The 13,732-nt window shown below is 36.6% G+C and overlaps 1 protein-coding gene across 5 annotated transcripts in view; it reads right to left on the bottom strand.

Annotated features, from left to right (window-relative positions):
* PTPRQ (protein tyrosine phosphatase receptor type Q) overlaps positions 1-13,732 on the bottom strand; it is a 114,019-nt gene that overhangs the window by 57,372 nt on the left and 42,915 nt on the right. For all 5 annotated transcript variants that reach the window (XR_007630038.1, XM_050324720.1, XM_050324721.1 and 2 more), the window contains 6 exons: positions 8,673-8,838; positions 7,915-8,205; positions 7,399-7,674; positions 6,458-6,609; positions 4,507-4,648; positions 2,178-2,447 (listed from right to left, as the gene is read on the bottom strand). Coding sequence is in view for 4 of the 5 variants with exons in the window: in XM_050324720.1 (XP_050180677.1) it covers positions 2,178-2,447; positions 4,507-4,648; positions 6,458-6,609; positions 7,399-7,674; positions 7,915-8,205; positions 8,673-8,838 (1,297 nt within the window). In the remaining variant the exon portion in view is untranslated. The remainder of the gene's footprint in view (positions 1-2,177; positions 2,448-4,506; positions 4,649-6,457; positions 6,610-7,398; positions 7,675-7,914; positions 8,206-8,672; positions 8,839-13,732) is intronic.

The raw sequence follows: 13,732 nt of genomic DNA, 5'->3' as shown, positions 1-13,732 counted from the left end.
TTGAACTTAGGTAGCCAGGTAGGAAAAGAGGCAGACCCCGAGTGGGCCAAGGCCCCCTCCTCCCCTGGCCTGGGCCGGGGGCAGGTGTGGCACTGAAGCCCCCCTTCTCTCATGTAAGAGAGTGAAGAAAAAAAAAAATTAGAGGACTGAATGCTTGGATGAAGAACCACTGCAGAAGAATTACTGGCAAAGAGATAAGGGACCTCCAAGGTCAAAGCTGGCAGCTGCAGGAGAGAGAAGAAAAGTTTGAAGGAGAGGGGTTGTTTCTCCCCCTTTTCACTCTCTCCCTTCAGCAGGGAAAAGACTGAAAAATAATCTCTGTCACCTGTAGAAGTTTGTTGGGGTGAGGAGACCCTCATGCGGCTCACAGAGGAGCTTGTGGATGTACAAGGAAGCCGAGACTTCATGAGAAGGACTGAAATGAAGCAAAGTCTTGTTGAAGATTTATAACCCTAAAAGGAACGAGGCTTATGCTGGAGCAAGAACAGCTCAGGTAAGCTTGGGATCTCAGTGAGAGATCCATGCTGCTGGTGCTGGAGATTTGTAACCCTGAGAGAACCTTCACTGGAGCAAGAACGGCTCAGGTAGGGATGTTTGATCCATGTGTGGGATCCATGCTGCTGCTGAAGATTTATGACCCTGAGAGAGAAACTTACGCTGGAGTGAGAACGGCTCGGGTAAGCTTGGGATCCAAGTGAGGGATCCATGCTAGACCCCTCACTAGGAGATGTCTATCAAGGACTGTTCTCCCGTGGGGAGGGACCTCCACAGGAAAACAGGGGTGGACTCATAAGCCATTATCCCCTGTAACCCTGTGGAAGAAGATCCATGGTAAGCAAGTGTCTCCTTGCAAGCCCATGGAAGAAAAAACCTTCACGGCCTGGGTAACCCCCCAGCCTCCAGTCTTAGCCCCAAGAGGGGGGTAGGCCCAGCCCTGGAGGCCAACACAGAGCAAGAGAGAAAGAGAAAGAGAGCAACGAGAGTGCTGCAGAGTTATTGAAGAGACCTGGAGCTCCGAGAATGGAGAAAGAAACTGCTTCTCCTCCTTGAACTGATATTAAGGGGGGAGAAGTATTTCTGTAAATACATAGTACTTTTTACTTAAGTAGAACTGTTGTAGATATAGTTCTTTAGTTTTATCTTGCTAGTAATAAATGTTCATATTATTTTCCCAAATCCAGTTTCTTTTGTCTGCATAAACCTTCTCTCAACTAATAGTAATTGGGGGGGGGGGGGAGAACAAATTGACCTAGAGCAAAACCACAACAGAAACTAAATACAGTAATTGCTCCTGTAATTCAGTAGAAAGGTGGAGTCTTTTCTGGATCTTGCTTGTAGAACATAATTTTTAATTTTTATATTAAACTATCAACAAAGAAGGAAAAAAAATGATAAATAGTCCCAAGAGTAGAAATCACCCCTGACTGGGAAGAGAGCTGAAACAGGCCTTTGCTTCCTGCACTGAGAGTTGGGCTCCTCGTCACTTCCAATTTAGAAGGTAGGTATGTAGATATTTACACAGAACTAACACTGCATTCTGATCAGAAATTCATCCCCATGCCAAATGAAAGCACAGCCAAGATTAGGTGAAGTGTGAAGTGCGTGTGTATAAAGGAAGACAGACTTTGGGTAACAATTTTTCACTTCAATGCCAAAAAGCCTGCCTATGTTCTTCTTTGGATTTAGCTCACAATTTTCTTTCTTGTTAAAAAAATTCTATCCATCAAGAGTAATGACAAAGTCTGCTTGTAGAACCTAAATTCTTCCCAACTGCACAAATTGTGAACATCTTTATTTTCAATTAAGTCACAGTACTAGCAGCTAGTAAAAGCAAAACACAAATTTTGCTCCCAAAAACTTTTTCGGACTTTCAGTCTCAAATATGCTAAAGGTAGATATTATAAGGAAAAAAATAATAGGTGATCATAAATTAATAAAATAACCCTTCAAACTCACACAGAATAAAGTGCTTTTTGAAATGGCAATTAACTCTCATCACCAAGTTTATTCTAAAACAGGAGAAAGGGGAAGTCCTGTTTTTCTTCATTCACTATTAGTAAGACATTTAAATAACAGAAGGATTTAATTGCCTGTATTGAAACTTATTTCAGGTCTGCTTGTTTCATAGTCATCATTTCAATTGAGCAAAAAAATTAACTTGAATAATTTTTTTTTACCTTTTTCTGGAAGGGTACTGGTATTGCATATCTGTTCTTCACCATCACCAGCAGACGTCACAGCTTTTATTTTAATTTGATAAGTCATATTGGAAAGCAGATTTCTAAAAGTATGCAGTGTATCATAAGATGAAAAATTCGTAGAATTTCCTTCAACTGTAATGATGTAATGCGTAATTATACCATTGGATGAAGCAGGAGGGTCCCATTGCACTAGGATTGATTGCCAGCTCATTGCAATACAATGAACATTCTGGACAGCACCTGGAACTTAAAAGATACACATAGACCAAAGATTAACATTGACACACAATTAAAGTGTTAATCACAGAATAGTATCATTACAGAAGCAGACCCAGTGTTCATAGGAACAGTGAAACGTTGCAGTGTCAGATGAATCAATAAAAGAAATACATGGAGAGAACAAAAATATGTCTTTGTCCCATTAAATGGTTAATTTCCAACTACTATGAATGTGATTGATGATAGCACTTGAAGCAGAAGAAGCCACCTATCTGGCTTTTCCCTAACTGTGTGATCCAATTTTGTTTTCACATCTGCCCATATTCTCCACATCTTTTTTTAAACAAACTGTAGTAAAACATACACAGTAGTGTGAAATCTATATATGTACTCCACAACAGCATCAACAGCAGAAGTTCCTTATTTATCTGTTAGCTTTGTTTCTTTTAGGCACTTTATCACACCTCTCTGTCCTTCCAGCAGAGGTACAACCTGCATGGAAGTCATGAGGCAGGTTTCAGAGCTATCATATCAATGTTACTATCTTACAGTTCCCAATTCATTTGCTGGTGAGAAAGTTTTTTAAATGTTTATAAAAAAATTAATTAAATGTAGCAAATATAATAATCATGTTGAAAATAGAGCAATTATGTGTGAACAATTGGTTAAATGGGAATATGAATTAAAGTATTTCTGAAAGGGCTAAATTACTGGCTGTACCATATAAGAGAAAATGAATACACAGTAAGGGGTGGCCTAACCTGCTCCCTCTTCCAGGAATCCATACAACAGTAAAAAGACTCTCAGTGATATAGCAGAAATAGAGGGAAACATATTCGTTATCACTACACAGAGGTAAATAAATCTCTTTAAAAAGATTAATTTTCTTTTCAGAATTTAAAGAAAAAATTTCTTTTTAAAAAGCAACATCTGCAGAACAAGGAAGATTAACTGGTACTTTTAACAAAGACTAGGGACAGAATCCTTAGAGGGACTCAGCGAGGAACTGATCCAGCAATTGCCCAAAATCTGTGTTGGAGGGAAAGGAAACATGCTGCAACTACCTCAGCATAAAATCTGAGAAAAAGTTATAATATTACTAGATCATGCTCCTGAGAGAAATGTCTCTCCAGCACTTCCGAAGAAAGTACTGTGAGTGTGGAATGTTTGTGGTGAAATGAGACAACTGAACGATGACCACGGCTTTTTAGCAGGACAGCCTTCAGCTGCAGGGATCCAACTGCCAAACTGAACCCATTTAGTGATAGTCCAGATTTCTGATGGTGTGTGAGTCCTGAGTACAATAAACAGCATAATTTTCCCCAGAAACTCTGTTTTACCAGTTCCAGCAGGAATCTCTCACTGGAAATGTGATCTTGGAAAAACAATAGTAATATGGAATCTTTTGATACTTTTTCTGCTCCCTTTGCTGACAGTATAAAGAAAGATGGGGGTCCCCTGACCCGTGGCCATTCCCTGGCTCTGATAGCCCTTATAAAGCTCAGGAGCCTGGAGATTGCTCTGGCCTGGCAAAGGAGCTCTAGTTTTGTGCAATGGCAAGTTTCACTAACCCACAGTTCTCACGGGCTCTTCTTTAGTGAATACTGAGTATTTCACTTTTAGGTGCTAGCTTCCTTCCTAAATGAAATTATTTTAAAAATGTTAAAAATTTCTATTTGTTTAATACAGTTTCCAGTTCATTTGCCAATATTTTGACCAGCTGCTTTTGATACTGCTAGCATTTCAGTTATTTTCACAGGGATCTGAATTATCGCTTTGATCTGCAAAGACTGATATCTATCTAATTTTCCTCCCTTTATCTGTGATACTATTAAAATATTTATAGTAGCCATATAAGCCTCTCATTTCAGATGAGGACATTTCTAATTCTACACTTCCGACATCAAACTTCAAACCCAGCCTACAACAGGAATGTGAATAGATGTTACACAGGCAGAAGGCAATGAGATAGTGTTGCATTAGGTTTTCTTTGGAGAGAAAATGAAGTCAGTTGTTCAGCCATACAAGGAAAATATACATAAACATATATAAACAGAACTGCAGCTTAAAAAAAGTTATGTCTAACCTGATTCCATTGTTGTAAACTGGACAGCATTACTGAACTGATTGCCATTCCCAAGCTTGGTAAATGCAGATATACTGATAGAATAGGAGTTGAATGGTTCTAATCCAACAAGGTTTGCTTCATGGTTTGAACCTGAAATATTCTTAAGGAAGTAAAAATTACCAGTACACATTGTGAGCCTCACTTGGAACCTACTGAAATGAACAGAAGATTTACAGCCACAGTTTTGCCTTTCCTACTCTGCATAGATTTCAGTCAAATACTGAAAACTTTTGCCAGCTCCACACCACCTCATCAATTCCTCTCACCTACTTCCTTGCTACACCTCTGCAGTGGAAGTTGTCGTGGGTCATAGCTTCTTATTTCTTTTACTTTACCTGAACTAGATACACAGATTGACGAAAAGCTTAAAAAAAACCCCAAACCAAAACAAAACCAAAAAAGTAAAACAAAACCAAACCAAACCAAAACAAAAGTTAAAAACCACAGTTCAATTCCTTTTAGCTGCTTTTCCTGGAGCATGCAAGCCACACTTCATTCAAGTGTTGAGATGACTATAACAAAAGCACTGAAAGAGCAGAATTTCAGTAAGAAAATCTTGTGGAATCCAAGTTATCAAGGAATTATGGTGCCTAAATACAGTATTTCTATAAAAATTGCTCTGCCTGTCTTGCTGCCACAACCTAAATCTCATTTCTTGCTCATATAACAGTACAAAACATAAAGAAATGTAGGGCATAGCAGATGCATTCAAGTGCTTCAGATAGTTTTTTTTATTCTTATTGGATTTGAGACTGCCTCAGATAGACAATAATTTTTCATAGAGAATAATCTTTAGTGGTCTCTATGAACACCCAAAGAATGTGTTTCCAAAGGTAGCTGGCTGTAGAATTCAAAAGTTCCTCTATCATAGGTGCATTATGCTCTTTCAAATGTTATAGAGGAAACTAGGGTGATGCCAGCACTTCATTCCACAGTGGGGAATAACAGCACACCTCATAAGGGGTAGCCAAATAGGCCACTCCATGGGGACTGATTTCCAGAGCACACACTTAACAACAGCACACAGTTTCATTTCATGCTGTCTTTGTAATAAGAACTGTATTGGTGAGGGAGTTGGGGTAATGAAGCTCTTCACAGTCACTCATGTAACTTAAAACGTGCATCTTAAACTGCTATCTCACTGCAGTAATATCTTTTCCCTGCAGCTTTTACAAGCATCTAGGATGAACAGGACTCACTATACAGTTTCTATGATTGAGATGCAATCTTGACCTCAGCTTGCTGCCTTTGCAGTTCGTGGTGCATGTCTTGATGTCACCCAATCAACCAGATTTAAGCAGATAGAAATGTCTTGTTCAAATTTTGTATATCATAGACTCATAGAGTCATAGAATGGTTTGGGTTGGAAGGGACCTTAAAGACCGTCCAGTTCCAAACTCAGTGCTGTGAGCTGGAAACCTTCCACTACACCAGATTAATCAGAGCCCCATTCAGTTTGGCCCTGAACATTCATATAGCAACTATTTCAGTTAAAATTTATTCAGTTATTCCTATTCTGCAAAAATTAAAAATAATTTGCAAACCTCTAAACAGTTTTTTAACTATTTTTCAAGATGACTAGGAATTTGCATTTTGAATCCTGACAGTCCATAGATACTAAATAGCTAAACAAAGATAGCCACAAAACAAGTAAATTCTGTCGGTTTCTAACATCAAGCTTACACTGAAATATGAAGTAAATATTCATAAATCTCACCATTAATGAACCATTACAAGCTCAAACACAATTACGGTGGTAGGGTAAGTAAACTGTCTTAGTAAACAGGAATTTAGAGGAGCTTCATAATTCTAGGAGCATAACAAGACATTTAAAATATTTGTCATGTATTTTGTTCCTAAAGCACGAAATAAATATTTTAAAAAATTAAACACTTTTTTATAAACATACCCGATAAAACAGTTTTTCTGTGCTGTTTTGATAAATCTTAAAATTATATATCATAATAACACCATTTGACTGGGGACTTGGATCCCATTTTAGCCACACGGAATCTGCAGTATAGTTGATAATGGTCAAATTCTGGGGTGGAGCTAATGGCACTAAAAAGAGAAATACTTTTGAGTTCCAAATGACAAAGCAATCCAGGCAAAACAAAACACTTTAGAGATGCAGGAGAACATAAATATTTTTGTTAACATTTTTATATGAACTCAAGCTAACAGTACTTCATTGCTGTTTCAATCTTTTTCTTTCTCTTTGACATGCAACAAATTCCATTAATCCAGAATACATGCTTAATCAGCAAAGGATCTTAGAGATCTAAAAAAATCTATTAATCATTTAAACATCCCCATTGTCAGAACTAAGACATTTAACAAAAGTCATATTACATGTATTACTGGAATGTGATATCCTTTGCTTCCTACATCAAGTGTTGAGCCCAACTCAACATATATTTACAAGCTACATAATTTACCATGCAGAGGAGGGGAGATCAATATATAGGAGACCTGTGTGAATGTGTCAGAAACATTTCCATGTTTTATCATTATTCAGTTATATGGGGGCATGAAGAGAAGGGTACTGTTCCTTGCTTCAAAATGCCTGACACATGGCAAACCATAACACATTCCAAAATCAAAATATATTTCTTCTTGGAGTTATTTTTGTAATCCTATGCAAAATGTGACTTCTTCTTGCGTACTGTGACAGGAGAAAGAGCACTAAGAAAACACTTCCTTTGCAGTGTTTCCTTCTTCTGAAAGCTCTTCACTCACAGACAAAGGAAAATTAATCCTTCATCTCAGCAGGTCTGATGCTCAGACCTAAGATGGATGCAGTAACATAGGGCTGGTATTTCAAAGTCGGTTACAATTGAATTTGCTCACCTGACTCATCTGTGTAGAACTGAAGCACAGCAGATGGACCAGGTCCTTTTATTGTTCTTGCGGCTGCATAAATGCTGTACAGGGTGAATGGCAGAAGGTCTTCCAAGACGATAAAGTTATTGGTGGTAGAGAATGAACTATTCCTTTCTGGTCCAAATAAATTTAAATCATAACTTATTATGATACCATTTGGCTTAACAGGAGGGTCCCATGAAAACATAACTGAGGTAGTGGAGAGATTTGAAAATGTTTTGATTATAGGTGCTGATTCTGGGACTACATGAAGAAATAAGAAAGAGAAAAACAGGGATAACCTCAGGAAAATATAAGCTACAATGAAAAATTCTATTTCATGGTATCAAAATAGAAATGTGTAGCAGTTGTTTATGTCATTGTATAACAAAAAACCTTCAAGTTAACATGACAAAAATAAACAATATTTTTGTTTCCTTTTAGAAAACTGTTTGAGTTTTTTACTACATTTCCTTAGGAATTAATAAAATATCTTTATCTTACCATCTTCATCTGTTCTTATATGCAGACTTAGAGCATGCTGTTCAGAAGATCCTTTATCAGTGGCTGGTGTGATTTTCAGAATGTAATCAGTATATTTCTCCAGATTGTCAAAAATTATGCTTGTGTTGTAAGTAAGGAAAGACAAAATCTTACTGGTTCCTAGTTGCATTAAATTTAGACAAATGTGAAAGAAGACTAAGCCATTTGGCTGGGATGGTGGAAGCCAGCTTACATTCACAGAAGATGAGGAAATGTTTTGATAGACCAGATTTTCAACAAAACCTTCTGGGACTATGAGAGATAATAAACAAAAAATTAAATGCATGGATTACAGTAATGAAACATCCAAACCCAAACCAAAAATAACTCTTCAAATTACGATTAGTCTGAAAATGTCACATGTCACTTGTTATATTTTTACAACTTTTAAAAATAAGTTATGTTTCAATATCAAAAAAAATACTTTGGAGTCATATATGAATAATCATTTATGTTAAATTTGTTTAAGAAAAGTTTCTTAATGATGGTTTAAGACAATATTTTTATTGCTTGTGAACTACATTCTTAGTATTACAAAGACTCAGATCAAAATGCCTTCCTTGCAAAGAAAAATATTGCAGCATTGAAAACCACACTTACTGTTTTGTTTGGGATTTTTTACTTTGCCATCATAACAGCAAAATAATTTTCAAGTTAGAGAACATTTAATACATGTAAGCACTGATATACACTGAGCATTCAAAAAGTTATTGACTTACTATCCTGATCTGTATACACGTCTATTTTTTCACTGGTTTTGTTTCCATCTCCAAAAGCTGTGCTTGCAGTTAACCATAAAATATAATGGCTGTATTTTGCCAAGTCATCCAGAACTACAAACGGGGGCATACTGACATTGCTGTCATTACCATAAGTTGTGAAATTCTACAGGGAAAAAAAAAAGGATAATGTTGCCATTGAAAATGCTATTTATTCATTGATTTCTCTTTCTAGTTCCCCATTTAGCTGTCACCACCACCAGATACGATTTACCATAGTGTTCAAGATACATAAAGCTACCTTTTGACTCCTATTGTTACCCCTTGTAATTACACAGAGCATATAATTAACTCCTCCTGTTGTTTGTAGTTGCTGAATGACAATTTGCAGATTAAATTTGTAATATTGCAATGTGTTTATCCATGTTGCATCAAGAAAATGACAAAAAAGTACCATCCACTAATCGCTCAAATGACCACACATGTTACTGCCTTGCCTTATCATCATGAAGCAAAACAAGGGACTTCTCTCACTTTATTCTATTTTTATGAGAGCAGATTTTGAATTTAAAACTTCCAGCAGAGATCTCACTGCACTACTTGATAAACTGTTCCTTTTGTTAGTTGTGCCTTCCAGTAAAAACATGCCATTATCTCTAACGCAAATGTCTATACCTGGTGTACCATGTTAAACTGAAGACATCAACAGAAATGTTTTCCTTGTTTAGTTATTGCTAATGAAAGGATTGCACCAGAATCTAATCCCACTTTCCTTTGAATGATACTAAGATAATCACTAAAACTCTGACTGTATCAGTAAGTTAGTGCTTTAGATCAGCCCCTCTAAGGAAGATATTCCTGTTTAGAATCAACTCTTTTGGAAAATTAAAAGAAAAATTATAAATCAGATTATTTACATAAGGTCAGCTATACTACATAACTAATGTGTTAAGTCAACCACCTCATTATGCAAATCTAATTTAGATGATCCAACACAATTTGGTTCATGATTTGAAAATTGTTAAGAGATTATGCAACCCATGAGCATATTCACCTCCAGCACTGGGTAGGAAGTCAAATTTTTGCTCCTGATTCAGAGAGTCAGTATCCTCTGTGGCAGCCACATTGCCCCATTGAGCAGATGGCATGGACAGCACTCCTCAGGACCAAAGTCCTAATTTTTCTACATAGCAACATTTTCAGGGGAAGCTGCATTTTGTCCAACCCCCTGATGAATTGACTAGTACACATTCCAGTTATTTGGCCTGCTTCCTATTTTTGGTGTTCATCTTATCACCCCACCTCTTTAAAATCAAAGCTATCTTTCAATTAAACTCATTTCTAAAAAAGGGAGGCTGTGAGAGAAGACTTATTAAAGCAGGAAAAATGCAACAGTAATGTTTGAGTATTTAAATTCAGAAGAAACACCACGTAAGAACAGAGGCATGTGAAAACTGCATACTAAAAAATGGGTTGCAGTTCTCAGGAGGAAAATTCCTACTGAAGAAATCACTGCAATATGCTCTACCACACAGTTGAGTCAATACTGTGCAAACCATATCCAATGTTGATGTCTGTCATCAATGCGCATCAATTTATATCTCTAATGCAATACTTTGCTAATTTTTTGTACAGGCAAGATCATTTTACTTTTGCAGAGAACAACAATCTCAGAGAATTTTATGCTAATATCTGAAGACCTAGTTCTGCGTACAGCCACTAGTACTCTAGATAATATAAATAAGTAAATAGTTTGTTTGGCAATGAAAATTTAAACCTTTGTTTTGAATGTGGAACAGAAGCTGCATGAATTGGTGGTATAAATTTCTATGTCCACTCTTATTAATTGACTTAAAGCACCATGTTAGTTCTGTCTGAAAGATTAGGTTAAGTCAATATCAGTCAAAATACAAAAACATTCCACCTTAATATGTGACTTCTAAAAGTAATTTGAATCTCACACTATCATCATAACTAACTGAAAAGGCTGTGAAGAGCTTTGCATTACACTTGCATAGGTTAAGATACAGGAAACAGACAATAGAATTCTAAGGTATTTAATTAAACTCTATGATCCTTAAGCACAATATGACAGAAAATATCATCTAGCCCAGAAGAAGCATTCTAATACCATCCTGTTGTTATTATAATTAGATATTGTAATTAGAAATAATTAATAATTTATAATAACACTATCTAACAATCAGATTTTTTTTAATAGGGCCTTACATAATTATCTGAGGTTTCAAGATAAAAATGTCAAGGGTACCACATCAAGTTTTGATTCTAGATTTAATGGGAGTTTATTGATATGAACAGCTGAAAATTCAACTCTTAGTTTAAAAAGCATACCTTTACAATTTAGCCAGCTGTCTGGCAGTTAAGGACTCCGTGAACCAACGTGAACATTATAACAACAGGGTTTTGTTGGTTCAACAAAAACTATTTTAAGAGAGAGTCCCTTTACTATAAAGAGACCAAGGAAAGGGGATTATCTCAAACTTCTGATATGACAAAATATTAGGGAAAAAAAAAAAAGGAGCACATAATTAGGAGTAACAGTGAGCAGGAAGAACTGTGTGGGTACAAACTGAGAAAAGACAAAACTTTTACTAATTGTACCCTGGGGATAGAACACTATAGGAAGTTTTACAATTAACTGTGGCTGCAGATGAAAGCAAACAGCTTAGGATCTTTGGCTACAGCTGAAGAAATTCTTCCTTCAGTCCCTTTCTTCATCCATACATGAAAGAAGTTTTGACATAGCAAAGTATCAGATTATTAAAAGCAGCTAAGTGTAAGCAATACACACAGGCCATGAAAGTGTCAGCAGAAAGCAGTATATTCTTCAGGAAGCAGCAGATATTTCCAGTGGCATGAAGTTGTAATTAGTTGCACAAAGAAAACGCAGTGCTGCTGTTCTTCCCTGTTAACCTTTTCCCCCTTTTCTGTTTTCTTCTTTAGGTTCATTGTATTGCACTCTTGTTTTGAGTCAGAGGATCACATACTTGACTCTGGCAATCAGATAAGAGTGGTGACACTGTGTGGGCTAATCCAAGTCATCCTTCAAGGAGCATAATGCACACCGTTCCAGTAGCAACCTAAGTGAAGATGTTTCCTTTTTGTGTGCTGTACCATTCCGAGGCCATGTATTAAAAACTTGCAGAGTATTTTTGGGAAGTTCTGCTTTTTATCCCTATTGTGGTTGTAGTGGTGAAAGAAAATTTTGATTGTTAATGTAGCATATTGTTTGCATCCTGTTTTCTGCATCCCAAGGGTAATCCAAGTTGACGTTCACTCTGAACTGTATCCAGTCATGGTCACTTTGGTTGGCTCAAAGTACACATTGGATGATCTGGGGTCTGATGTCCAGTTGCTTAAAAGAGTTGTAAATTTTTTTCAGTAGTTTGATCCTGGTTCCCCTGGTAGAGTAGGACAGTTGTCATCTGTACTGAAATTCCTACACTGGGGATCTTTATCCAAGCATAAATTTGTATTTGTAATTAGCACCTTTCCCACTTTCTTGTTAATCAAAACACAAGTATGTAGAAATTGAATAGAAGAGTTTATTCAAGTCAAGGATATCTTTCATAGATCAATATTTAGCTAAGAGATGATTACTTCCATAGATTTTTTGACTTCTTTCCTCAATAAGACTGAGAATGTGGGCAGTATGATTGTTTCAAGCAGCAGGCAAGGTATCATGGAGCAAAACTTGCAAAGCTGCTATTGCAAACAGTGAAAGCTCAAACTGTAGGAATCCAGCAGTGTCACAGAGAAGTGATGTGAAGAAGAGGTACAGTGTCATGTTCATCTGTGTATGAAGTGTTCTTTGTCAGCACACGCTATATCTTTACTGAACTGGGACACAATAGCAAACATATATCAAAAAGTAGCATTTTCTCTAGACCTATGTAGCAGAAGATAAAAGATAAACATGAACTTGAACCTAGCCCTATGTATGTGATGGTCTCTTCTACTTGGCTATCAGTCATTCCTCCCTCTCTGACACTTTTTCTTTTGCAATCTACCAGTGTCCTCATAGAAATAGCCCACTCATCTACCCAAACCCTCAAATCTAATCTCCATCACTAAATATTTCCTTCTGCTGTTCTGGTTCTGAATCTTAGATCTGAGCATCCCTGGCCTTCTGGCTGGGCAGCTGCAGTGTGACTTTTCATGTAAACCTATAAAGCAAAGAAACTATACATTATTTTTCTGACCTATGAAGATATATAACGTTTTCCTATTTGAAGGAAAACTGGTTTTCCTGCAAGTTTCTGCATAATGTCAAGGAGTAAACCACATTTTTTAATCTCAGGTATTTTGCTATGTTTGTGGGGTTTTTCCCCTAAAAAAATGTTTCACTCTGCAGCTACTAACGTCCTGATTTTATCATATTAATACTCTGTGTTTTATATTAATTAAGTTTTAGTATGCCTGAGGAGTTTGAGAATGTGTGATAAGGGAGACTGAGACAACAGAAGAACACACCAGTTTTCATATGATTCTTGTAGCTACTTCAGATTATACCAGCATTGGTATATGTTAATTTGCTTGATATTCTTTGGCAAGGGTGGTTTTTTGGGCATCTAGAAGATATGGCTTGACTTGTACCTCTAACATTATGTCCTGACAAAGAAGCAGATTAAAGACTGGTAGAGATTGGCTGCCTACAACAGCACGTCTGAGAAGTTTGAGTTCCTTGAAATGTGAAAAGATTGTCTCCTTTTTCAATTGTCATGGATAATTTCTAAAACTCAAAATACAGTTTGGATAAACATAAGCAGAATGGTGACCTCCATGTAGAGTGTTCTAACTAAGAATTATTTTGCTTTCCAAATAAGTGCAATAAGAAACTTAGCAACAGACTTGCAAAGTCATGGTTATACTTTTAAGTTCCAGATAGTCATAAGCTGCATGTATGCATACACTTATGCAGCTCACAACTGTCTGTATCTGTCATACATATATATATGATCTATTTCTCTGTTGTAAAAAGAGTGATATAAAATATCTGACAGAAATGAGTTGCCTTTTTTCGTCTGTTTGAAATCTGT

This window comes from Myiozetetes cayanensis, unplaced genomic scaffold, assembly GCF_022539395.1.
Source record: "Myiozetetes cayanensis isolate MyiCay16 unplaced genomic scaffold, myiCay2020 scf3, whole genome shotgun sequence".
In the NCBI taxonomy this organism is placed as follows: Eukaryota; Metazoa; Chordata; class Aves; order Passeriformes; family Tyrannidae; genus Myiozetetes; species Myiozetetes cayanensis.
Note: the sequence above shows the minus strand (reverse complement) of the source record. Positions and strands in the feature narration are given on the sequence as shown.